At 42.4% G+C, this 26622-nt stretch overlaps 1 protein-coding gene across 1 annotated transcript in view; it reads left to right on the top strand.

Moving 5' to 3' along the window:
* KIF5C (kinesin family member 5C) overlaps window positions 1-26622 on the top strand; it is a 158379-nt gene that overhangs the window by 87228 nt on the left and 44529 nt on the right. Inside the window, exons 11-15 of the mRNA XM_017879100.1 lie at window positions 1470-1615; window positions 12785-12960; window positions 18392-18460; window positions 20818-21024; window positions 23148-23294. Coding sequence (XP_017734589.1) covers window positions 1470-1615; window positions 12785-12960; window positions 18392-18460; window positions 20818-21024; window positions 23148-23294 — 745 coding nt within the window. The remainder of the gene's footprint in view (window positions 1-1469; window positions 1616-12784; window positions 12961-18391; window positions 18461-20817; window positions 21025-23147; window positions 23295-26622) is intronic.

Below are 26622 nucleotides of genomic sequence, written 5' to 3'. Positions count from 1 at the left end.
TATGACGGTGTAATAACTGTTGGAAGTTCCAAATGAAAAAGTCAATAGCAAATAAAACAGGATATCACATAGTTTTTAATGAAGCTTTAGCTTCTTAAAAAGCGAGCCTAAGTGGAGTTCCCTTTTCAATTGGACAAGGCTACTTAGGTGTTCGTTTCTGTGCATGCTGAGGTGAGCCGTGGCTTTTGTTTTTGGTATCACCTGGTGCAGCTACTGATTTGCTGTCTACAGTAGCCCCTTTGGGTTACTCTCCAGGTAGCATCCCTGTGGCATCACAACCCCCCAGGCCATGTGCCCCAGGAGATCGCATCATCTCCTGTACTGAAAGTGGCAAAATGGTGGCCATTAGGCGTGTTTGTTTGTCCCACACATTATTTATTTATTTATTTATTTATTTATTTATTTATTTTTGAGATGGAGTCTCGCTCTGTCGCCCAGGCTGGAGTGCAGTGGCCAGATCTCAGCTCACTGCAAGCTCCGCCTCCCAGGTTTATGCCATTCTCCTGCCTCAGCCTCTCGAGTAGCTGGGACTACAGGCACCTGCCACCTTGCCCGGCTAGTTTTTTTGTATTTTTAGTAGAGACGGGATTTCACCGTGTTAGCCAGGATGGTCTCGATCTCCTGACCTCGTGATCCGCCTGTCTCGGCCTCCCAAAGTGCTGGGATTACAGGCTTGAGCCACCGTGCCCGGCCCATTATTTTTATAAATAGTTTAAAACTGGGAGACACAAATTAAAGAAAAAACAGTTTCTGATTTTTCTTGGAAAATGTGATGATCTGAATACCATGGGGCCTCCTCACCACATGGTGATGATGGGCTGTGATGGCTCAGCAGGGAGCCATAGTGTCACCTGGCTGCAGGACCCACCTGACCCACGAGGCATGTGTTGATGTGTTAAATACATCAGGGGTGGTTCTGGGTACCACAGGTGAGGAAGAGAAATAATTGATTCTATTATTTCTGTCTGTATATCATTGGTATAAGAAACTCCAAGCTCCAAGAGGCCAGAGACCTTGTCCATCTGTCTTGGTGTACCTCAAATTCATAAATGTTAATTGAACTGAAAAGAACCTCAACTTAGGAAGGTAAATCTGGTGATGGTATTCAGGGGGCTTAAAGGAGGGTACTGAACATTTGAAAAAGACTATAACCATAAGGATGGCTGAGGACACAGACTAAGACAGTAGCAGAGGGAAGAGGGAAAGAGGAAACCCTGAGACAATTCAAATAAACGTCCATTAGATTTAGAGACCGGTGGGATGTGAAGGAGAAAAGGAAAGGATGATCTTGAAGCCTCAAGGGGTAGTGGTGCCATTAGTCCAGTTAGGAGGATGGTTGGTGAAAGCCACAGGATCCTTTCTGCTTCCCTATCTCCAGTCTTTTGACATGAGGAATCTCGGGCTTAATCATATTGATTTCGCTAATGCTAATAATGAGCTGAATTGTCCCCTTATGTTTTTAATCCCAGAGCTAAGACCATCAAGAATACAGTCTCTGTGAACCTAGAACTGACAGCAGAAGAATGGAAGAAGAAATATGAAAAGAAAAGAGAAAACAAGACTTTGAAGAATGTTATCCAGCATCTGGAGATGGAACTGAACAGGTGGAGGAATGGTAAGGAAAAGTAAAGAGGAAGAGTGAGGCATGAGTGTGTGCTTTATTTTTATTTTTATTTTTTTTCAGACAGAGTCTTGCTCTGTCACTCAGGCTAGAGTGCAGTGGTGTGATCTCGGCTCACTGCAACCTCCACCTCCAGGGTTCAAACCATTCTCCTACCTCAGCCTCCCGAGTAGCTGGGATTACAGGCACGCAGCACCACACCCGGCTAATTTTTGTAATTTTTTTTTTAGTATAGATGAGGTTTTACCATGTTAGTCAGGCTAGTCTTGAACTCCTGACTTCAAGTGATCCACCCACCTCGGCCTCCCAAAGTGCTGGGATTATAGATGTGAGCCACCATGCGTGGCCGAGTGTGTACTTTCTTTTTCTTGTGATTGTTGGCATCCTGGGAGGCACTTGGGAAAGCTGGGACAATGGTACAGCTTGATTCCTCCTGGCAACAACCTGTATGAACAAGCAGAGATTTTCTTAGTCCCTAACACAGGCACCATCCCCATCCCATCACTTGGCTAGCATTCATTGTTAGTGTGGACTGCCTTAATCTGCTTCCAATGAGATGCCCTCTATCCAATATTGTAATAACTTGCTGGTACCCCTATTTGTAGGTTAGAGGAAAGTGCCTGAGACTTAGCGGCTCAGACTGCTTTTGACTTAAATGAAAAATATCATTCTCTCCTATGTGAGATTTATCACTGGTTTGGGGTTAAAAGTCTACCTCTGGCAAATACTTGCATTTTTTGACCAAACTCATCTTCATGCCGGAAATATAGAGCTCTTGAAGGAGCCCTGTGCTAAAATGGAGTCTTAAAGGCTTGGTTCGTGACTCGTTTTCCTTCTTCCCCAAAACATTCTCTTTGGTTTGTTCTACTGGGAGAAAATATCTCAGAGAGCTGACATGCAGTGGGTGGGTGGGTTGTGGGTGAGGTGTTAAGAGGGGTTTCCAGATCTAAGTGCAGACAGATTATTTTAGTGATTTTAGCATTGTGACGTAGGTTAGAAGGTAGAAGGCTTTTTAATTTTTTTTTTCTTTTTAACTAAAATAAGGCAGGTTGGTGTGTGTGTAGGGGAATGGCGGATAGTTGGAAGTGGCTCTTCAGGTCCTCTGCTGCTGTACTCAATATTTTAGGTGCTGCAGCAATACCTCAGCTTTGGGTAAGGGTAGGAGCCCGGGGGCTGTTGTGCAGGATCTGGAGGTAACACTGACTGTTCGTAACTGCAGCAGATTGTTTTGCGATTACATGTTTGCCACTGCTTTTTGCTAGTAAGGGTGAGGTGTCAATGAGCTATTTTTTAATAGAAAAACAATTACATGGCAAACGAGAATTCAAGACAGGTTTCAAAAGTGACCTAGTAGCCTAAATAACATGATTCTTTTACTTTTGAAAGATTTTCTAGCAGCACACGTGTTTGGAAAGCTGCTAGAATAATTGAATAATTCAGCACCTGAGGCTGGTGGATGATTCCTTGCAATTTGGCAGGAATGGGAGAGTCGGGAGCAGTAGTTGGCAAGGTGGGGAGTAGCCATATGAAGTTTTATTTCGGGAATCCTCCAGGTCAGTTCTCTGTTGGGTGACCAGGACATTTAGTAAAGCCTTTTGGTAAAGGATTGGGGGTGCTGGCTTTAGAAACATTACAGGGTGGGCAATGAACCTTTTTTCTCCCATCCTTTTCCATCTCTTGCCAAACTTTAACCTTGCAGTTCTCCATCCCTCATCAAATGCCATCCTCTGGGATCTGCCCACTGCCCTGTTTGCCTGACTCACCGTCATGCCTAGCATCTTTTGGGCACTCAGTCCTGTTTTTGGCCTCTTTACTTGGACATCATTTTAACTGTCAATCTTCAAACACCTTGCAAATCTCCTTAGAAATGTACTGTTTTCTCCCAGCTCTTTGGGAGGCCGAGGCGGGCAGATCAACTGAGGTGGGGAGTTTGAGATCAACCTGGCCAACATGGAGAAACCCTGTCTCTACTAAAAAATACAAAATTAGCCAGGGATGGTGGCGCATGCCTGTAATCCCAGCTACTTGGGAGGCTGAGGCAGGAAAATCGCTTGAACCCCAAAGGCGGAGGTTGCAGTGAGCCAAGATCATGCCATTGTACTCCAGCCTGGGCAAAAGGAGCAAAACTCCATCTCAAAAAAAGAAAGAAATGTGCTGTTTTTGGTGCCCTCTTGGATGAGATCCTACACGAGCCCTTAAGTTACATAATTTGGGAAAAATAATGTATGATGATATACTCTGGCACAGAGTAGACCTCCAATAAATGTATGTGAAGCAAACATATGCTTAATGCAGGTGCTGGAGATTAAAGGGTGGGCAGTCAGATGTGGTCTCTGCCCTCAGGACGGTCTGAGCTGGGAGGGAGGTAAATGCCAGTCCTCATCAATAAATGTATGATGGCCGTCCATGCTGCATACCAAGAACGGAAAGCACAGGTGTCAAGAGTTATACAACAGGGTGCCCTGACCTTGATTGAGAAGCCAGTGAAGAACGGTTCCTTGAGTATGCAATATGGAGATTAGTATCTAAGAGAAGCAGCAGTTAGCCGGGCAAAATGTGGGACATGAGGTGAGGTGGGGGCTCTGAGAATGGAGGACATAGGCCAGCGGGGAGCACTGGCCTAAGATGGGCTGGAGGAATAGGCGGAGCTCTCCTGTGTTCAGGATTTTGGTCAAGGGTGTTAAGCTGTGGGTCATACCTTCAAATTTTTGAAGATCCATCGGCTGTATTGGAGAGTGGACTGCAGGTCAGAGAGGAGGGCTGGGAGCTGGGGTGGTCTTCCAGGGATGAGGTGATGGTATTGAAGTGAGAGGGCAGTAGGAAGGGAGAGAAATGGATGAACCTGGGAGGTATTTAGGAGGAGAAATTAGCTGGGTGTGGTGAGGAGTTGGCTATGGGAGAGGGACGTTTCAATAACAGCTGTGAGTTTTCCGGCTTGCCAAGCTGGATGGAGGGTGAGACCATTCCCTAAGACTGGGGATGCTGGAGGAGAACCAAGGGTGAGGGAGGAGGGAGTTTGGGGTTCCCATGGAACATCCAGGGGAACATTATTCAGATAAGAAGTTAGGTCTGAGGGTCTGGAGCTCAGAGGATCTGCTTGAGTTGGAGTCATCAATCTTTTGGTAGTAATTGAAGGCATAGGTAGGTGTGAGGGCCCTTTGGACTACAGAGAAAGAAGAGAAGACAGAGTCTGAGAGGCTCCCAACATCCCCATTGCCACGTCACCACTGGTTGTGATGGGAGAAGGGAATTGGAGGGATTCCACAGAGCTCTCCTTTCCTCCCCAGCTAACATTTGTATTTAAAGGTGATTTTTCTGGGGGCAGAGTTCTTAAATGTAGAGAACTGGCTCTAGTGATGTAAGTTTCAGGCAAGAAGGAGAGTAGTGAGGGGCAGTGAGGAGGTGGGGAGAGGTCCTTTGTCCCATGGAGGGGGCAGATCTACCTCAAAGAGTAACTCTGCATCTCATGTGATGTGCCAGTGGGTGTCATAGGGACAACAGACCAGGCCAGGCTTTTTGTTATGTTCTGAGTCTGGGCAGTTAGTCCTCAAGTAGCCAATGTGACCATGAATGACAGGCCCGAAAATGTCCCCAGGTGGATCAGTCTCTGGTAAAGCTGCGATCTGAACTGAGTGGGCCTGACTCTAAAGTTCATTCTCTTTCTATTGTCTGCGCAGCCTGCTCATCAAGCTGATTTGTGTGCAGGGCCAGGTAGATGGGTGTAATAAATATCACGCCAAAAAAAAGGGGGCACTGGAAGCCCTTCCATGGTGTCCCACATGTCCTAATTCTTCAGAGCAGAAGATAATGAGGGCATGGCTGGTGTGTGTAAACGTGAGAGCTGGGCTTTTGAGATGTGGAGTAAAAAAGCATCAGTGCCCTTCACTAAAACCAGAGTGGCAGGATATTGCCAACTTTCCTTTGAAACTCAACACACACATTGGTTCTAAACTTGTAGGAGGTGGCTATTTAGTTCCCCTCAACATTTCCTGGGTATTGATATTTCCACATTGCGGTCGCAACAAGTTAAAGAGGCCTTGTCAATTGTGTGCACTCTCCCCGGGAAAAAGGTTTCTTTCTTTGCATGGTATTTATAATTTAAGAGTTTGGCTGCTATACTTCAGCTGCTGGAGAGCAAGGGAGGAGTGTGTGTAGCAAAGTGTGTGTGCGTGTGTGTGTGCACGTGCGCACGCATGCTTGTGCTTTTTCCTACTTGCTGTTACATAGAATGAAGTAGCAATACAAAGGAGTAGGAAATCAACTACAGATCAGGTGCAGGCAGTTAATGGACATAAGTGAAAATAGGTAAGTTTGATCCAGTTGGCAGTGATGGTACTGTGCCACAGGACAGGGCACGCCCTGCCCTAAATCATTCAAAATTGGTGAAATACTGCATTGTCTATTACATGCCTAGAGGTTGGTCTCACCCTCCCCCACACCTCCACCTGTACCAATTTTCAACCCTTTGTAGCTCGATGGGTCCTATAGATGGAATGTTTTGTGTCCACCCGAATTCATATGTTGAAATCTTAATCCCTAAGGTGGTGATAGTAGGAGGTGGGGCCTTTAGGAGGTGATAGGGTTCTGAGGATGGACTCTCATGAATGGGATTAGTGTCCTGTGAGTTCTGAGAGAGCTTCCTTCCCTCTGGTCTCCACTATGTAAGACTATAATGAGATGCCATCTGCAAGCTCAGAAGAGGGCCCTCACCAGGAGGGCCCAACCATGCTGGCACTCTGATCTTGGACTTCTAGCCTCCAGAACTGTAAGAAATAAATTCTGTATAAGCCACCCAGTCTGTGGTACTTTTCTTATAGCAGCTGCAGCTAAGACAGGGGCCACTTCAGAATGCAGGCTGAGCAGTTTTCTCCTCTGGGCACTGTTAAACCTTGATTCTCAGAAGAAGGCCTGTGACTCACATCACATACACTACACTAAGCTTTAATTCCTTTCTGACATTGCCATGGAGGCAGGATAACTCCGGGCATGTGCATGGGGCTAAGGAGTGCCACCCACTGGCCTGGTTCCGTTCCCCAGGGTGCTAGTTAGGATCCTTGGGTTGCAAGCGACAGGAATTGACACTGCCTGGCTAAAGCCAAAAGAGAATGCGTTAGAAGGATACGAATGATTCGCAGACTCCAAAGGATAGCAGAGGCAACAGGCTCCGACAAGTGTAGGCTGGGGCTGCTTCAGGGATGCAGGCAGCAGGCAGCAGAGATAGGCAGGTCTCTTAAGTGGCCACACCTGGAATTAACGCTTTTTTCCCTTCTCTATGTGATTATGTTGGAGAAGCAGAGGCCCAGGATAGAAGTGGGAATACTGTGCTTGCTGGTGTGCCTTGGCTGGGGAAGGGCAGGGCACTTTGATCAATTGTCTGATGAAGACTGCACACAGTTGAGGGGGCTAATTCCTTAAAAGGAAGTTGAGGTGCTATTTTATAAGAATGGGTGTCGAGTGGCTGAAAAGCAACAAATGTTCACCACAATCTACTAGTGACATCTTGTGGGCCGTAATCAATGACTGGTCTTTCTTCGAATCTGGAGGCTCTGTTGGCTCTTTAGCCTCACAGAGATTTGTTCAGCCTGCTTGCTTAAGGAACAGATAGATGGAGTGGGGCAGTTGCCAGAAAATGGAATTTTTTTCTAAAGCTCTATTGCTTTGTTGCTCATATGTGCGGAAAAGACTCGAACAATCCTATATATGGAGATAGAGTTAGATAGTTGGATTCAGAGTGAATTACAGCTCCAGCTCATGCTAACTTCCTCCCAATCCATCAAGAAAACTCTTGACAGGAGGACGGGGAGGGAGGGGTGAAGGCTGCGTGCACAGCTCCCTGTTGCTGCCAGGTCAGTCTTCACACGTGCTCTCTTCTGATACTTTGAATTTTACACTTGAAAAATAATTTTTTACAGGGATTTAAGTCAGAAAAAGGAGGACCTGAAAATCCATGTGTCAGGAGAACAGGGAAATTACTGGCAAACTGGTGTATCTGCAGATTCACTTCTCTTGTATAATTGCCTGTAAGATTAAAAAACAGTGGATGTAGATTTACCTTATCTGCTGAAGTCATGCAAAGAATTAATTTCATCACAGACTGAGAAAGTGTGGAAAAATTGGCAGTCGCTAACGCAGATTTGTTCATCCAGTTCAAAACCTGTGAGGCCAGCAGGCATGGTTCAGTAACTAGCTAAATCTGTAGCCTCTAGTCTGATTTGGGGCTTTGTGGAACTTTGGGACCCCCACAATTGGAACACAATTTGCTTTTTTAGCATTAAATTTTCGAAGATGCTGGCCCCCTTCTCAGATCCATGATTATAATGGACTCTCAGAAATTAACATTTCATTGGAGAGATCTAATTTACTAGGCCCTCTGCTTGCTTTTGAGAACACAACCAAACCCTGTAATAGAAATACCTTAGTCTGTCCACTAAGAGAATGTTGTGGCCTGTTCAGGAGGTCATGAATGTAAGGAGGATGCAGAGTCCCAGGCAACCAGTTTATTGGAAAATCGCTCTAGGAGGGATTAGAGGATGTTTTAAGCTGCTTACAGTATTTTTAGGAATGAGGGTGAAAGATGCTATTTGCATGCAAAATAATCTCATCAAGGAATTTTTTTTTGTTTTAACATCACATTTATATAATGACATCTTGTAGCCAGCTGCTCTCACCCATCTGGCAACTTAAAGATTTCCTTTTAGTTTCTTTGATATAGAAATTACCTACCATTAGGTCTGCCACTGGGCCTATTTAATTGGTATTAAAAGAAAGCATCTCGTTTGCCAGATATGCTGTGGTTTCTGGCGGAAGCTGTGAGTGACCAGCAAATCTCTGCTCCAGAGTTACTGAGAGAATGCAATTACCTTTCTGTGTTCTCCCGAGGCTTTAGGAACTCAACTTATGAAAAGGATAACTAGCTTGTTGCTATTTCATGTGTGAAATTTTAATGAATTACTGGCAATCTAATGGTTTTCTTTCTTTAAAAAAAACTCCCAAAAACCTATTTTAGAAATTTTAATAGCCCTAATGAGAATTTTTGATTAGTGTGTCATTCTCATCCGTTGCCGTTGATGGATTTCTGTTTTTTGTAGAGATGTTATTTATGCCCTCTGGGAGTTTTTATTTTATAATTAGAATGCTCTGTAAGCCTTACAGGTATGCTTCAGTGAATGCTCCTATGTAAACACAAATCTTTTTAGTCCTTAAAGGTAATTACATCTGACAATGGTAAATGCCAGGATGCTTATTTAAAGAAGGGGAAGGTTTTCAGAGTGTGTGTAGGGGGAGGCCTTTCAGATGCTTTACAATATTATATGAGCTCTTTTCCTATAGACAGCAGGTATAAGCCTCAGAGGCTAAACTAAGAGAAATCTGCTTTTAATGCAAAGCGGGAGACTAAAAATAGATGCTAATCTTCCTTTGGTGGTCTTTTTCTCCTTCTCCCACCATCAGAGTTCAGGGCGTTATTTCTCTAGAGTCTGTTTGCAGCTGTCTTCCTTGTTCAAATCAGTTATTCCATAATCACCATGTGGGGGCTTCTCCAGAGACTCGGTCCACTGCAGTGCAGGGAATATTCTCCATTAGTGTGATGAGATTGCCATGGAGACAGATAAGCTAGTGTCAGGTCTTGCCTAGTGTTGGGGATTTACAGTCCCCGGACGTGTTTGTGAGCCGGACGGTGTAGTTACCAGGACGCTTCTGGAAGTCATTTTCTCGGCCCTTTGGAGGGCAGTGGTGTTGGAAAACCAGCTCTTGGTTCCTCTCCGGGCAGGAGCTGTGCTGCTTTAGTTACTGCGTGTTGCGGCTTTGTTCTTCTCCGTTGAAATGGCTGCTGTAAAAAATAATCCTGACTGCCTGACCTTTAGAATATAAACTGAAAAGAACTGGTTGTTTAGATGTAGCTTTGTAGGAGACATGTTAATGCTTTGATTGAGAGAATTGTTCGAGAGAAACCACAAAGTCTGCTGTAGATTTCAAATACTGTTTTAATAATAATAAAAATAAACCTGAAAGGGACTTGCATGGCTATACCATGTTTTATTTTTGGAACTGAGCTCCAGCCACAAAGTTATTGTGAAGATCTCAGAAACAAAAATCACAGAATAAGTAAAAATAGTAATTTATCTGCCAAGCCTACAAAGTTGCAAATTTGTCAGGGAGAGGAGGGGATAAGAGATGGACTTTAAACAATATTGCCTTTTGTGCTTTTTACATATGCTATCTTCATTTATCTTTAGAACAACCCTGTGATAAAGGCATTGTTATTTCCTCTCCTTTACAGAAAGTAAACCAAGAGAGTAAGCAGGAGATGGGCTTGTGATTAATGAGACCTGTTTAAAGGTACAATGTGGCTTTAGCGTCCCGCCATAGCACTGGAGATGACGGAGTCTCTTGACTACTTTCACAGTGCCTTGTAGCAGCATTGGCTAACTTGCTGGATCTCTGCCATCTGGGACAACCTTTCTACTTGGTGATGCTGTAATTCCTTAATGGGAGAAGAGGGCAGCTTTAGGGGAAGTCAGGCCTGTGACTTTGGTTAGAACAGATCACTTGCTGCTAAGGTTATAGAAGTCTATCCCCGGCCCCTGCCCACTCAGCTGAATCAAAACACACTGGGCAGCTCCTTAGCTCACCCTAGCCTCATGATACCGTTGCCTCTTTGGCCATTTGAAACCAAAGAACACAGGGAATATGTCTCTTCCAGATGTTTTTGTATCTTACCTCTTTACTTGGAGTGAGTTGGCCTGTGGATAATATGACCATGTTCTGGTTGGTGTCTGGTCTAGTATAGCTAAGAATTTCATCTTTGTCATGCCTAAGCTGGAAGATTAAATTCATACTGTACTGGATTGCCCTGTTCCCAAATTTCAGAAGCTAGAGCTCAAAAATTAGAGATACTGTCACAATCCAAGAAGAGGAAGGGTATTTACCAAAGTGTTAGTGGTGAATTTCTCTGGGGAAGGAACAGAATTAGAAGGGAGGGGTGAAGGAGGACTTTCAAGTTTTAGTTGTATATTCCACATTGCTTGAGTTGTTTATGTTAAGAATGTATCCTGAATTATTTATGTGGTTAGAAAATCTATCTATCTATCTATCTATCTATCTATCTATCTATCTATCTGTCTGTCTGTCTATCTATCTATCTCCATCTATCTATCTATTTCTATCTAATATGTTTAAGAAAAAAAAAAGAACATGGTACTGCTTTTATAGCCCATGGATTTAGCAGACTGTAGAGAATATAGATCCTTTAATTGGATGAAATCCAGTCTGCACACTAAGGTTGTTGTGTTGATGGATATTTTAAGCCAGGAATTGGAACTGAATGAAATATTGATTTGGTTCAGGTTCAGTTCAAAGGCTACTCTGATATTCTGGTTTTGTTTCAGGTCAATAATTTTAGAAAAACTGCTTAAGTGTAGCACAGTCTTGTTGGAAAAGGCAAAAGGGTTGGCTTAATTTTGTATTCAGCAAAGTAATAGTTTATTCTACGTTTTGCTTCAAGTTGCTGCTTCAAATGGAACTGTGATACAAAAGTGAAAACGTTGGCTGTTAATTTTACTTAACATGGAGGCCCCATGTTGTATTTTGTGGTTATTCAGTGAGATAATGGAGTCATAAGCAGCAGAACTAAACTATGACAGTGTTTTGTTTATATTGAGATAAATGTGTACAGTGTTCAGGTGGGTTCCTTGAAGCATGATATATATTGTTAATGAAGCCACAGATTGAGATCTCAGTTACTCTATTATTTATTTTTATTTATTTATTTATTGAGACAAAGTCTCGCTCTTGGTGCCCAGGCTGGAGTGCAATGGCACTATCGTGGCTCACTGTAACCTTCGCCTCTCGGGTTCAAGCGATTCTCGTTCCTCAGCCTCCCAAATAGCTGGGATTACAGGTGTGCACCTCCACGCCCAGATAATTTTTGTATTTTTGTACAAATACTGAATTTTGTATTTTTGCTAGAGATGGTATTTCGCCATGTTGGCCAGGCTGGTCTTGAATTCTGGCCTCAAGTTTTCTGCCCGTCTTGGCCTGAGCCACTGTGCCCCGCCTTCTATCATTTATTTTTGAAAAACTCTCTGACTCAACGCAGTTTTCCTGGGGAATTTTTACAAAATGGATTTTGTGGGCTGAGAACTGGGGTGAGGCTTGGAATACTGCAGACACTCTGACTACTGACTGCAGCAAGATGATTGTGGTGTTGATGGTAAACACTGTGATGGAAAAGTATGTTGGGTTTGGTTTTGCTTTCCAGGAAGATATTTGGGAGACTCAATGGGGCCAGTAGTTTTCTTAGAATCCTTTTTATGCACTTTATGTCTTTGATGTTCTTGTTGGAGACAGCCACTGGCCAGCTTGCGTGCTGTACCTTTTCCATCAATTTGGTTGTCAAATTTGGCAATTCTTCCTTTGAAGGCCCCAACAAATGCTACTCTGCAGACTGAGAAGTCGTAGGTAGGATCTCTGCGAGATAGTCTAGATTGGCTGCATTTCTTGCCTAAGACTACCTGATATCAGAGTAGATTATTCTATTTGAACTTTCCAGCAGAGCCAATTAATTCTGGCTTCCTGGGGGAGACAGTGGTATTGAAATGTGAGCTTTTGCAGCGCTAGTCTTGGATCCAGGGCTACCCTCTCTTCTGACCTCAGATTCAGAGATTCTTGAATTCAGAGGATTTGAGCCTTACAGTGTTCTATCGAACAATGCCAGTGTGTTTCTTTACTTGGCTGTTTCTATTAATGAAACAGTGACATAATTAATTCATAATTAGGATGCCTTAGAGGTCTGTTTCCTTTTTAATCAATCACTAGAGAGAATATGACTCTAGTAAAGCCCCAGGATATTCCTCAACTAAAGCAAAATGAATGTAAAGAATTCAGGCATCTCTGCATGTTGGAGTAGCTTGGAATCAGTTTACTTCAGGGATGCATCTTGAGAGGGGAGATTTTACACAGTTCTCTTTTTTCTTAGACTTGTTTTGGCCAATTCACTAAGACCTTTCTTATCAAATAGAAAGAACACAAACTGTAACCACACAACAACCCTTTATTGTGTCCTCTGTGTATTTTTCACCAGGATTGGTTATTTTTAGTACTCCTCCTAGAGGGTTTCATGCTCAATTTCTTTAATCCCCAACTCTGCTCGGCTATGTTTTACAGGAGAAGCTGTGCCTGAGGATGAACAGATCAGTGCCAAGGACCAGAAGAACCTGGAGCCTTGTGATAACACCCCCATCATAGACAATATTGCTCCTGTTGTTGCTGGCATCTCTACAGAGGAGAAAGAGAAGTATGATGAAGAGATCTCTAGTCTCTACAGACAACTGGATGACAAGGTCTGTGGCCAGAGATTTATAGTTCTCACTGCGCTACAAAGATGAAAGAGGGCAGTCCCAGCTCCCTATGGAGCTGATGTAGGGCTACAGCCTGATCTTTATGTCTGGTTTTCTAATACCTACCCTAGCACTTTAATGGTGTAGACTCAGGAAGCTTGATTCATGTGGATTGGAAATGTTAAAGGGAACTTGACTGAAAGAGCAGTGTGTTGGCCTAGACAGACAGGCAGTTGTTACTTAGAGTCTTGTCTTCCAGAAATTGGACTGGGCTGATTACTGCATGAAAGGCGGGGTGTGTGAGTGTCTGTGATCTTTAAGTCTCCTTTCCTTTCTTCTCTTCACCTCTTGGAAACTCCAGCAGTAGCCTCAGCTAGGGGCAAAGGTGGTGACTCCCAAAATTCAAGCATGTACTTTAATCATATAGCTATAAGGCTCTGGGATGAGAAACAGATAGTAGTGTGGTCTGATGGCTTTACCTAATTGGTGAAGCTCTTTTCACGGATATATTCTTGAATGAAGTAGTTTGAACATGCTAATTGGGGATGTCCAATTTTATGACAAGCTTTTAGGACTCAAATAGTCACGTAAATGCACAAGTTGGCAAAGAGGAAAAGAGGTGTTGGATAACACTGGGAGAACCAATTAAAGGTTGGGTTAGGAATCCCAGAGGCATGAGAATTAAATTGATGTTTTATATGATTTTGGCATGTTGCCCTTGGAATATTCTAAATCCTTTCAGTTCAGTTCATTTCATCAAGGTTGCTGATATTTTTAGTCTGATTTAATCTTTTCTATTGTGGTTCAGCTCAGAGTGCTTAGGGACACCTCTGGCTTGTGTGAAACAGCTTTGTTATGTTAACATTGCCATTAATCTTACAGGCCTCTCTCTTTAGGGTAAAGCTCAGAGTCTGGTATAACCTTTGCAAGCTGAATGTGACTGATCGCCTTAAGGAAGCTAGTTCTGCTTGTTTGTGATTCCAAGAGCTTGCACTATAACCACAGCATTATTCTGGGGTCATCCTACCCTTCTGAAAACACATTTAATAAAATATTCACACCCATGAGATGAGTTACTTGCCCTTTAGGCTCCAAGCATACCGTTATCTTCCATTTCTGTCTATGTATTTTATGCAAAACTTCAAAGAGAAAAAAATAGATCAATAGTAAGTTAACAGTATATGCAATTTCTTGATTTCTCCAAGGAATTGCTATTGTTTAAACAGTAAAGAACATTAGACCATATGCATTTTTTTCTAATTTTAGAACTGATGGGCTCATTTTTAGTAATCGCAGAGAATCCTGGGTGAGAGGGTGAGAAGCTGTTTCTGTGCTCAGTTCTCTATGAATAGACGCCTGCATGGCGGAATCGGGATCATTTACCTTGGCAGCACAAGGAACTTTCATTGATCCAAGAGAGAGACTTTAGAGTCTCAAATCCAGCATACAAAATGTAGTGATTAGGACAGAGAGATGAAAATGCCATGTCCAAGGCATTCAGTTGGTAGCTGAAGAGCTGGCTTGAGAGTCTCCATTTCCTGATGGTCAGCCTAGGCCATTTTGTTATGTCATTTTCCTACAGCATGTGCTTTGAAAATTCTGTAAGACCCACTGTTCGAGGCTAGTATTTGTGGTCCATCGCACCATGATGCTGAGAGATATGGGAGAGGACTGAGCCTAGAAACCTCAGCCTTAGGGGGCACCAGAGCTAATGGTTTGCCATCAGTGACCCTTCCCATAGACTGCCTGATTATGTCTCACCAGCTGTCATTCTTAGGGGTCTTCCTCTGAAATGTTCTAGGAAGCACTTCCACGTTTCTGTTGACGTAGGTGGTTTGATGCTTGAAGAATACATGACGTGGGATATGGCCCCTTCTTAGTTTACCGAAAGGTAGAACAGGAGGTATTTAGGTATGGGTGAGACACTAGCCCAGGCTGGTTATGTGACTTACCCAAGGGTATATCACACACAGGCAGCAGAGCTAGGATGAGGTTATATATCTTCTGACTCCCACCCAGTGCTCTTCCCATTTCGCCCTCAGCCCTTTAAATGAGGACCTAGTCCACCTCAGTGAATCTATTTAGGGTGTGGAGGGAGAAAGACCACACGGTTTCCTCCCAGTTGCCCTTTCTGTCCCTCCGTACTGCCCCACCAGGGCTCCAAGCACAGGTACTCTCCCGAGGCCATGCTGTATGATGGGCAAGCATGCGCTGTGGAGTCAGACCTGTGACAATGACACTGAGACCGGGGCAGATCTGTGACAATAATACTGAGTCCTGGGCTGGTGCCTGGCTCCGCTGAAGGTGCTTTTCTCATCTGTATTGTGGGACTCATGTCTGTTACTTCGAAAGGTTGTGGTGAGGATTAAAAGTTTCCAGTACATTGCAGGTGCCCAGTAAATATTAGTTTCCTTCTTTCTCCTGGGCTGGACTGGGCTCTGCTTACTTCTGTGTGTGGTGTGGAAGGGGTGAGGTGCCAAGGCGGCCACCAGCAGAGATACAATGTGAACAAGTTGGTGCTGACACTCCCTGTCTCTTAGTCCCTGTCCCTCTACACTACTGCTCTGCTCTTGGAGATCCTGACATGAACCAAGCTTAAATAGAAATGAAAGTTGATTATTTTTATGCAGATTGCCATCGCAACAAAAACATCTTTATAATTAAAGGTGACCAGTGACCTGTTGACAACCAGGGTTGACCAGTTCCTCATTTATAAGGGTGTGCATGTTATTTTGTTTTATTTATTTATTATTATTATTATTATTATTATTATTATTATTATTTGAGATGGAGTCTCGCTCTGTTGCCCAGGCTGGAGTCCAATGGCACGATCTTGGTGCACTGCAACCTCCACCTCCCAGGTTCCAGCGATTCTCCTGCCTCAGCCTCCTGAGTAGCTGGGTCTATAGGCGCACACCACCACACCCGGCTAATTTTTGTATTTTTAGTAGAGATGGGGCTTCACCATGTTGGCCAGGGTGGTCTTGATTTCCTGACCTCATGATCCACCTGCCTCGGCCTCTCAAAGTGCTGGGATTACAGCCCTGAACCACCATGCCCGGCCGCATTATTTTTTAATTTTTGAGATGGGGTCTGTTCTGTTGCACAGGCTAGAGTGCAGTGGTGAAATCACAGCTCACTGCAGCTTCAACCTTCTGGGCTCAAGCCATCCACCTGCCTCAACCTCCTGAGTAGCTGGGACTACAGGCACATACCACTACACTCAGCTAATTTTTTTGTTTTTTGTATGTTTTGTAGAGACAGGGATTTGCCATGTTTTTCAGGTTGGTCTCGGACTCCTGGGCTCAAGTGATCAAGCTGCCTTGGCCTCCCAAAGTGCTGGGATTATAGGCGTGAGGCACTGTACCTGGTCTCATGTTATTTCATGTATAAGAAAATTCAAGTATAAAATACTTTCTGAAAAGTACTTTAAAATCTGTTATCCATGGACTAGATCTTTAGAGCCAGCATCAGAGTGAGCATGCTTATGCATGTTCTAAGAGATGCAGTTGAATGTGTAGATATAAGCACAGCTTATTATTCTGGAAGTTTTGAAAGACTTTTAAAAAAAATCACAGTGGATCTCATTAATTCCTTAGGTAAGTTGCCCTAATAAAGGGTAAATGTAGTTTGGGAAATGTCTGTGATACAAGTGATCCACGTCTTCTGTAATATCATCCTTGTTCTTCATCCTTCCCAGGTGGGGCCAGGGGCCCTTGGTTTTTCACTGTACCTTAAAAATCACTGCATCCCAGCTTGTCAACTGTTGGGAGGAAGCCTGCATCTTCAGGCTTTGAAATGAGCACAGTGTAAGGACAGAGTTCACTCCATTTCTCTCCTCTCATGGTTTATATCACTTGTAGTGCTTGTCCATTTGTCCCAGGAGAAGAGATGGTGGCTCTCCAATGGTAAACTCTTTGAATCCTTTATGCTAAGTTGTTTAATATTTAAGTGCTCAGGAACATAAACACAAATCGTTCCTGGTAACTGACATGCTAAGTTTATAAAGTAGAAGAGAAAATATATCTACAGAATAGTCTTCTAGTTGTAGAAGTGCCAGTTTTTGGAGGTTTCATTCTGATATAATTTCCCTAACTCACCCGCCAGAAATATGATTTGTGCAGGAAAATAGAACCATTAAAGAAACATTGGTGTAAAGAGTTCAGTAGAAACAGGATCTCTTTGAGCAGAAAAGCGAAGCCAAATGATATTCTACATAAAGGACAAGGAGATTCGAATGCTTTATGGCTGATTTTAGAATTTTCTTTCTCCATGGAATGCATTAGTTTGTGACATTAAATTAACATGATTCAAAGGTATGCATAGATACCACCAAACAGGCTGGGGAATATCCTGTGGAACATTGAGGTTCTGTGACCCAGGCCCTTAAGTTTGGGTTGGATTTCATCTGTGGAAAAGGCAAAAGGCACAGTACAGGGTGTGTTTTTCTGGGCTGCTGATGAAAACACCTAGGCAGGACCTGGCACGAAGAAGTGCCCAAGGATGCTCAATTGAATCTGACTCTGTCTGTTGTTTAGACCCTCGAAGGCAGGTTGTTATCTTCCCAGGCTATGTTTTAAATTTTATTTGAAGTCGTGAAAATAATGCAACGAAGACTGTGTTTTTTATGTAGTTAGCCGTCATCTGCCTGCTGCTTAGCCTGCACTGGGGGTGGACCGAGTCTAAGGGGAGGTGGGGAGAGATAGGCAGCAAATACCCTTGCTTTTGTGGCAGCAACACCTAGTGGCAGAAAATGAGAGAGAGAAGAGAGAATTTGCCTTTCCCACTTCAGTGACAGCCGAGAAAGTAAGCATGAATGCTTCTGCCCCTCAGCTGCCCTGAGGTTTTTTTGTTTTTTGGTTTTTTCGTTTGTTTGTTTTTAAATTGTTAAGAAAATTAACTTCCAGTCGAGAGGGAGGTCTTCCAATGCCAAATCTCCAGTTCATGTTTCTCCGGTTTGAAGTGGAAACGTTGGCTCTCCCTACTGATCCGGTGGTAGCACTCCTGCTTACTGATGTGTTTGACAAGATTTGGAACAGTAACATATGATAGTGCAGCTAGATAGAAATTCACTCCTTTATTTTTTGAATTAGGAATTTCACTCTTAACATCTTTGAATTGGGAGGGATATCTCTAACGTCCCTTTCAGTTCCCAAACCCTAGATCTCTGATTTCTCAATGAGCAGGAATTGAGTTGAATGTGCAGGGTATTTTATTTCCAGAATATTCAGCTGTTTCATCTGCTGAGAAAGGTGGGTGAAGAGGTATTTTAACTGAATGAGATCTCGGAACCTGTCTGTTTTCTGTGCAGCAACGCCACACCATTCCTTCCTTCTTATTAGCAAGCTTATGGTAGCCACCTGTCATTGAGAGACTGGGATATCAAAAATGACATAACTAACAACAACAACAACAAAATGATGTTTTGTTTCAGGATGATGAAATTAACCAGCAGAGCCAGCTGGCTGAAAAGCTGAAGCAACAGATGTTGGATCAGGACGAGGTAAAGAATGCAATATATTTTTTTCCCACAAAGTTCTTCTATTACTCTTTGTTGTTGATGTTTATTCCAGGAATCTAATTGGCAAAGAAGCTTTTCATAATCACAGAATCATGGGGAAATTTCTTGGTAGATTTCCCTTCACTGCCTCTTACAAGCTGATTATCACTGAATTTAGAAAATACATGTCTGACTTTCAAAAACCCCTGATGTTTTGAGATTGAGTAGCCAGTGGCTACACTTTGTCCTGGAAGGGCAGAGACCTTTGGTTGATTGATCAGGCAAGGATGATCCTTTTTTATTTTTATTTTTTTTGAGATAGGGTCTCTCTGTTGTCCAGGCTGGAATGCAGTGGTGCAATCATGGCTCACTGCAACCTCCAGGGCTCAAGTGATCTTCCCGCGTAAGACTCTCAAGTAGCTAAGACTACAAGAGTGTGCCACCATACCTAGCTAGCTTTTTAATATTTTTAGACAGAGTTTCTCTATGTTGCTAAGGGTGATCTTGAACTCCTGGCCTCAAGCATGCCTCCTGCCTTGGCTCCCAAAGCACTGGGATTACAGGTGTGAGCCACCACACCTGGCCTTGGGCAAGGATGATTCTGCCTCCAAATACCCACTATACTGTGTCCTGTTGTTTGAGTCCTACTTCAGTTTTGCAATCAGCTGGCTCAGATCTTTGATATACACCATGTTCTCCTGCTGTCCTGTAGGGATACACAAACAAAAACAAAAATAGAAGGTAGAGGAGGGGAAGGCAAAGAGAACGGGGCCCGAGTACTGCGTCAGCATGTATTTAATACACTAAAAAGGAGGCAAATTGTTTTCAGTCTCTCCCCAAAGGCATTCAGTTCTTCAGTAAGTGTTTTTATTACACTGTGTTTTGCCAAGTATTTTACAAACAAGAACCTAAGCAAAGGATAGCCAGCCAACCTATCAAACATGCACAATTAATAATTCCCTTGCTGAGGACCGTTTAAGTGTTGTTCTCTTTTGTGCTTTAAGTTGCTTTCTGCTTCGTTGCTGAAATGCTATGGATTGAATCCCACTGTGCAATGACAGCAGGTGCCTGGGTTCCTGTCCTCAGTCCCAGGCCTCTGTAGGCATAAAGGACTCTGTAACCATTTCCTTCCTCTTTGTTCCTCTCCATCTCGTTAGGGCAATGATTACCTCCCCTGCCCAAACACTTCCCTTGGTAGGGAGACAAGCTACACTTTTATAATCAGGTGAACCATATTTCCTTGTTCTCTCTCTCTTAGCTATAGTCGAGGCCTTCCATTTGCCTGAGTTTCCTGCCCTCTACCTCCCATTCTACTCCAGTTTCCCCCACATTGGCACAGCTGCCTGAGATAAACTTTCCTTCTTGTTACTGTTAAAACTCCTTAACATTTTTATTTTTCTATACTATCAAGGCAGTATCTGTTCAATATAGGAAAACCAATGTAGGAACAAAGAACGAAAGTGTCGGCAAGCCCAGAATTCGCTTTTAACTAATGATAATGTTTGGGGTACATCCTTCTATATCTTCATGATGGATGTTAAAAAAAGGTGACCGATTGCTCTTGTACACTGTTTTAGTTGATTGTGAAGTCAACCCGTTTACAATGTGAAATCCTGATAACATTTAAAAACTATGTAAGTGTTATTCCTTGTCATTTCCTTGGAAATGACTCAGATCTTTTGTTTGTTTGTTTATTTATTTATTTATTATTTAGATGAAGTCTCAGTCTGTTGCCCAGGCTGGAGTGCAGTGGCATGATCTTGGCTCACTACAACCTCTGCCTCCCGAGTTCAAGCGATTCTCCTGCCTCAGCCTCCCGAATAGCTGGGATTATAGGTGTGCACTACCATACCCAGCTATTTTTTTTTTTTTGTATTTTTAGTAGAGATGGGGTTTTGCCATGTTGGCCAGGCTGTTCTTGAACTCCTGACCTCAGGTGATCCATCTGCCTCAGCTTCTCAAAGTGCTGAGATTACAGGCATAAGCCACTGCGCCTGGCCCCATCCTTTGCTTAAAATATGGAATAGCTATAAAATACAGTGATTTTTGATGTGTAATTCATTCTTTGAGTTAAGGGTATACAGCTATAAACTAACAACAACAACAACAAAACAACATATGAAAACAACATACAAAACAAAACACATGCACACAAAACAGATTTTGCAATGAGAACATATCTGTCTTTTTCTTTTATTTTTTTTATCGTCTGGACCATACAGTGGGGTTTCCCATCATCCTGAACTTTTCCAACTTGTTTTCTTATATCTGGCTTTTAAATTACTTACTTTTGGATACAGCATAGAACATAAACATTTGAACATTAGATTCACAAGTTCCATGCCATCTCATTTCCCCAGCTTTTAGCTTCCACAAGAAGAGATTATGAGAAGATACAGGAGGAGCTGACACGTCTCCAGATTGAAAATGAGGCAGCCAAGGATGAGGTGAAAGAAGTTCTCCAGGCCCTGGAGGAGCTGGCTGTCAATTACGACCAGAAATCACAGGAAGTGGAGGATAAGACCCGGGCCAATGAGCAGCTGACAGACGAGCTGGCCCAGAAAACGGTTGGAGCATTTGTGTCTAGGGGGTGGGACTTCCTTGGCTGCCATTCCTGTACTCATATTGATATTCATTGACAGACATGGTATAAGGAGGCAGTAGCTGAATAGTTATTCAGTGTTAGATGCATTCCCTGAGGTCCCTCCAACAATTGAAATACTTCATGCAAGTGACTTGTTCACTCATCCTGGAACTGCACATCATGACTGTTTTATATCCAGAGAGTTGATAACATTAGTGGGGATGCTTTGTGGGAATAGTCACAAGAGTGCAGACTTTGGAGCCAGAAAAATCTTAGTTACAAGTCTGACTTCATAACTCTTAGACCTTAGCTGAGACAGTTAAGCTTCGTGAGTATTCATTCCCTTATCTGTAAAAATGGTGATGATAACATGCTGCTTGCATGGTATAAGGATTAGTGACAGTTTATGTAAAGCACTTAGTGCAGATCTGTGCATATGCTACAGTATCAATACATACATCTCAAAGCATTGCTACTGGCAAGAGTGGGGTCCCATGGAAGGTATGGACTTCACTCTTCTTGCTTATACCCTCCTGAATGAATTCCATTCCCTCCAGTCAGCTTTTTGTTCTGGCTGTTACCTTCAGGAGCCTGGAACTAAGCTGCCCTTGTTTGTTTGTTTGCTGTTCTGTTTTAAGCCAGTGCTTCAGCCTGCGCATTCCCTTATTTCCAGATTCTCCAAATGAAAGACGCCATAGGTTCTGCAGTGAGCTAGCGGTAGCAGGAGCAGTGAGTGTTTGGCATGGCGGGGTGGGATATGTCCTTTTCTACCTGGAAAATGGGTGGTGGAGAAGCTGACTGGCTCTAACCTGCTGTCCTTAGTACCTCTACCCAATGGCCTGGTGTCCTGGGCTTGTGCCCAGCCTGCCTTGTGGAAAGCATCCAGTTTAAAAAGAAGTAGCAGATGGCACAGGAGAATGCTGATCTGCCGACTGTGAGGCTGACAGGAAATGCTCCTCACGGCATACATTCAGCTGCATGGAGGAAGACTTTTCTAGCAGCTTCCCAAGATGGGGACTACTGCCTCTGAGGATTTTAAAAACAAGATGACATAAGCAGTTGGCAATACCAAACAAAATAAAACAAACTCATTCCAAAGTCACTTAGGAAAGGGGGCGACTTAGATTTCCTCTGCTTAGTGTTTTCTATCGGATTATTTTAATTAGTCCTTCATATTACTTGCTTCTTAAAACAATGAAACATTTTTCAAAATACAGTTCTTCATTTGCCATGAAACCAAAGTATTACTAGATTGGTGTAGAAGGCTATTAAAATTAGACAGATTGTTTAAAAATGCTCTAGCTGCATATGGGAGAAGTTTATAAATAGATAACTGTTTTCCTGATGTTGAACGTTAGTTAAGAATACATACCTTTTGGCAAGATGCATGAAAGATGAAAAAGAGATGAGTTTATTAAAGTTTGACAAGAAAATAGAGCTTCTGCTATATAATAAGAAACCAACTATTTGTTGGTTTTTAATAAGTAACCTATTGTTGGTTTGTAATAAGTAACCTAATTTAGAAAAAAGATGAAGAGTGTTTAATTCAGCTTCACTCTGAAAATTTGAAGACTTTTTTTTTTTGAAGTTGTTTTCTAAACTTATTAAACTACCTCTGGGCCATCTATTCTAGACCCATCTGTCTTTATCAATTTAGGTGGGAATATGGAGGTGGCCGAGGGAGCAGGTTTGTTTAGGAGTGGAGGTGGGGACCCTTGCAGGTAAGTTTAGACCCTGAAATGAAACAGGTAGTACTGACATAGAATATCTGGTAAGCAGGAAGAGGCAATTACATGTTATAAACTTAAGGACTTCTTTTTTGGCTTTTACTTATTTTTAATAACTTATTTCCCTGACTTGGAATTGTCATCTGATATGTAGACATATAATGTATCAGGCCATGTGATATAACTTGTTGATAAAGAGTTCATCTTCTTATCCAAGAATGCAGTGCTATGTGAGAGTTTGCCTTAAAAGGATTCTTAGGTTGAAGTCATGTAAGTCATGTAAAAGAAATCCATTCTACATGATGGTGTTATGTGTAATGTAGAGTGTATGAAATTGATGGGCAACCCTTTGAATTTGTTGTTGAAATTTGTTTTTCAGACTACACTGACAACCACACAGAGAGAGCTGAGCCAGCTACAAGAGCTTAGCAACCACCAGAAGAAAAGGGCAACTGAGATCCTGAATTTGCTGTTGAAAGATCTGGGGGAGATTGGTGGAATTATTGGCACCAATGATGTGAAAACTGTAAGCCAGCCCTTCCTTTATCTTCTCTACCTGCTCCTATCAAGTTAGCAAGGTCTGTGCTTTACTTTTTTAAGCATTCAATGCTTAGCACTGTGCTTTGCATCTGCCATATGCTGGTTAATGTTTGAATGAATGAAAAAAGGGCTAATTGAATGACTGAGTGAATTGTTTCTTGGGGTGAGGAGGAGGAGAAAAAAATGATCTTTCAGGTCTAGGCAATGTCTTCAAATCTTGGTTGGCTTTGAGTAAACTGGTTTATTTCTCAAACTTATTTCCTAATGTTGCAGAAGTTTGGAATTAAATCGCTTAAGCAACAGTTCTAGTCTCAGAATTGTGTTTTTCCTTTTCTTTTTTTTTTTTTTTTTGAGGCAGAGTCTCACTCTGTCGCCGGGGCTGGAGTGCAGTGGCCGGATCTCAGCTCACTGCAAGCTCCGCCTCCCGGGTTTACGCCATTCTCCTGCCTCAGCCTCCCGAGTAGCTGGGACTACAGGCCCCGCCACTTCGCCCGGCTAGTTTTTTGTATTTTAGTAGAGACGGGGTTTCACCATGTTAGCCAGGATGGTCTCGATCTCCTGACCTCGTGATCCGCCCGTCTCGGCCTCCCAAAGTGCTGGGATTACAGGCTTGAGCCACCGCGCCCGGCCGTGTTTTTCCTTTTCTAAAAGAACCCAGTGGAGTGAAAATTCTCCAGCAAGTCGGTGTGAAAGTATTAGGATTCTAACAGTGGCTTAAGCAATAAAATCACATTTAATTATTCACAATATGAGAAGTCTAAAATCTTGCTACTCAGGGTGTGATCTTCCTCACCTAGGAGCTTATTGGAACTACAGCCTCTCAGGCCCCACTTAGCCCTATTGAATCAAAATCTGCACTTTAACAAGATTCTCCAGGTGATTCTTTATGCTTATTAAAGTTTGAGAACCAAATTTTGGTTTGGTGCCCTGGCTCAACAATGTCAAATTCTCAGGCTTTTTCTCTATTTCCTTTCTCCTGTCCTCAGCCTGTTTCCTTTTCATAATCCAGAGGATTGTGCCTCATGGTAGCAAAATAGCTGCTGTAGTACTGATCATTACATCCTCACTCAACCACATCCAAGGCAGGATGGGCTTAATCCAGGAGGGAAATGTATCCCAGAAGTCCCCAGGAGACATATCCTTACACTTCATTGGCCAGAATTGGATCACATGACCACTCCACATTTCTGGGAAAGCAAAGGGGAATAGGATTACTATAATTGGCATAAACCAATCATGATGAATCCCTTGGGGTTATATACATTGTTGTTCTTATTTTATTATTATTTTTTTAAGACAGTGTTTTGCTTTTGTTGCCCAGGCTGGAGTGCAGTGGCGCAATCTCAGCTCACTGCAACCTCTGCCTCCTGGGTTCAAGCAATTCTCATGCCTCAGTCTGCTGAGTAGCTGGGATTACAGGCATGTGCCACCAGGCCCTGCTAATTTTTGTATTATTATTATTTTTTAAAGTAGAGACGGGGTTTCTCCATGTTGGCCAGGCTGGTCTCAAATTCCTGGCCTCAAGTATTTCGCTCGCCTCTGCCTCCCAAAGTGCTGGGAATACAGGCGTGAGCCACCACAACTGGCCATTGGTGCTGTTGATAGCAAGAAAGTCAGAGATGTGGGGATAATAGGGGTGGTATAAAGTTGTCCAGAAGCTAGGAATAGAAGGAAGAGATAGAATTAAAAATGGTATCAGCCAAGAATAGGTAACAATTTGCTGGAATATAGAAAGGCCAATTGTTGTCATTAACCAAAAAAAAAGGATAGAGACATTTTTAAAACAAAGCTTTATTGAGGCGTAATTTACATAAAGCTGCACATATTTAATGTATGCAGTCTGAGAAATTTTGACATATGTGTACAGTCATGAAACCATCAACACCATTAAGATAATGAATGTCTCCATCTCCCCCAAAAGTATGTGGGGGAGGTTTCTGGTCTCTCTATTTTGTTTCATGGATCAAATCTTTCTGCCAATACCACAATGTTTTGATCACCATAGCTTTATAATAATATAGCCTCTTAGACAAAGGAGTCATTGATGAATATATGTTGATTTTGTTGAGCTGGGGAATGGTATTACATTGCTTACCTTACATGTCACAACTTCCTGAAACCAAGTTCTTTGAATTTAGCCATTTTATCTTTAAAAGGCTGAACTCTACATCAGTCTGCTTAGTGGGAACACTCAAGTTGTGAGTTGGGATTGTTAAATACTGGAAAATGCTCCCAAGATCAGGCTTCTTTGTAGACTAGACTATTTCTGGGAAATGTTGAAAGCCCTTTTTGGATGGCGTAACAGGTCTCGGCTTAGAGTACATGACCACTCGTAAACGTAACCATTCTTTCATGGAAACTTTATTGTAACTGATTATTTAATAAATCCTTATGAATGAATCTAATTCTAGCACAGACTTCTCAGATACTATAGAGTTAATCTTATTAAGCTTCAGTTTGGTGATTTTATATTTGAAGATTTAATTTTTTGAACCATACATTGGTATTGAGCAATAAAATTTGATGTGAGGTGATTAAGTGGCCTCACAATATGAAGGTGGAGTTGATTTATGGGAAGTTGATGCTTGCTGCTGATAACGATAAAGGAAGAAGGTATTTTTATGCTAAGTTCTAAAATAGAGCTGATGAAAATGCTAATGAAATCAGGAGTGTCTGGGTGCTTCAGTATTGAAAAAAGAGTCTTTACTTTTGGGACTCTGAAGTATGATTGAGATTGAGATTATTTTTAAATAATCAATTGCATGTTTTTGAGATTATTTTGGATTCCAGACATTGGATGTCCTAGTTAATTTCATTGATAGCCCTCATTTATATCATTCTGGTTTTTTTCATATAATTATGAGTTCATCATTAGGGTGATGAGAGCTAATGGAGTAGTATGACTTTGGGTGAGTCACTGTACTTCTTTGGGCTTCATTTTTCTAATTTATAAAATGATAAGATAAGCTCAGACAATATCAAAGATTGTCATCTCAGAAATTACATGACTTCTGCACATTTGTTTCAGATTTATCCTTATAGGTACAGGTACTTTTCTTATTGGTCATGACTGTGAATTGATATGGTAATTCTTTTGATATAGGAGAATGAACAGATCAAGGAAATTTGCTTCAGTGGTTTTGTATTTTTGTTCCTAAAATGCCATTTAATTTTCACAAGGTCCTTCCTGGTAGGACTGTGGGATGGGGGAAAAATATGGCTATTGGAGACTTCCCCAGTTCATAGTTCTAGAATATGACAGCTCTGAACAACCAGAAAACAGAAAAACCCATATATCCTCAGCTCAATCATGT

Source organism: Rhinopithecus bieti, unplaced genomic scaffold (genome assembly GCF_001698545.2).
Source record: "Rhinopithecus bieti isolate Rb0 unplaced genomic scaffold, ASM169854v2 scaffold_11587, whole genome shotgun sequence".
NCBI classification, from domain to species: Eukaryota; Metazoa; Chordata; class Mammalia; order Primates; family Cercopithecidae; genus Rhinopithecus; species Rhinopithecus bieti.
Note: the sequence above shows the minus strand (reverse complement) of the source record. Positions and strands in the feature narration are given on the sequence as shown.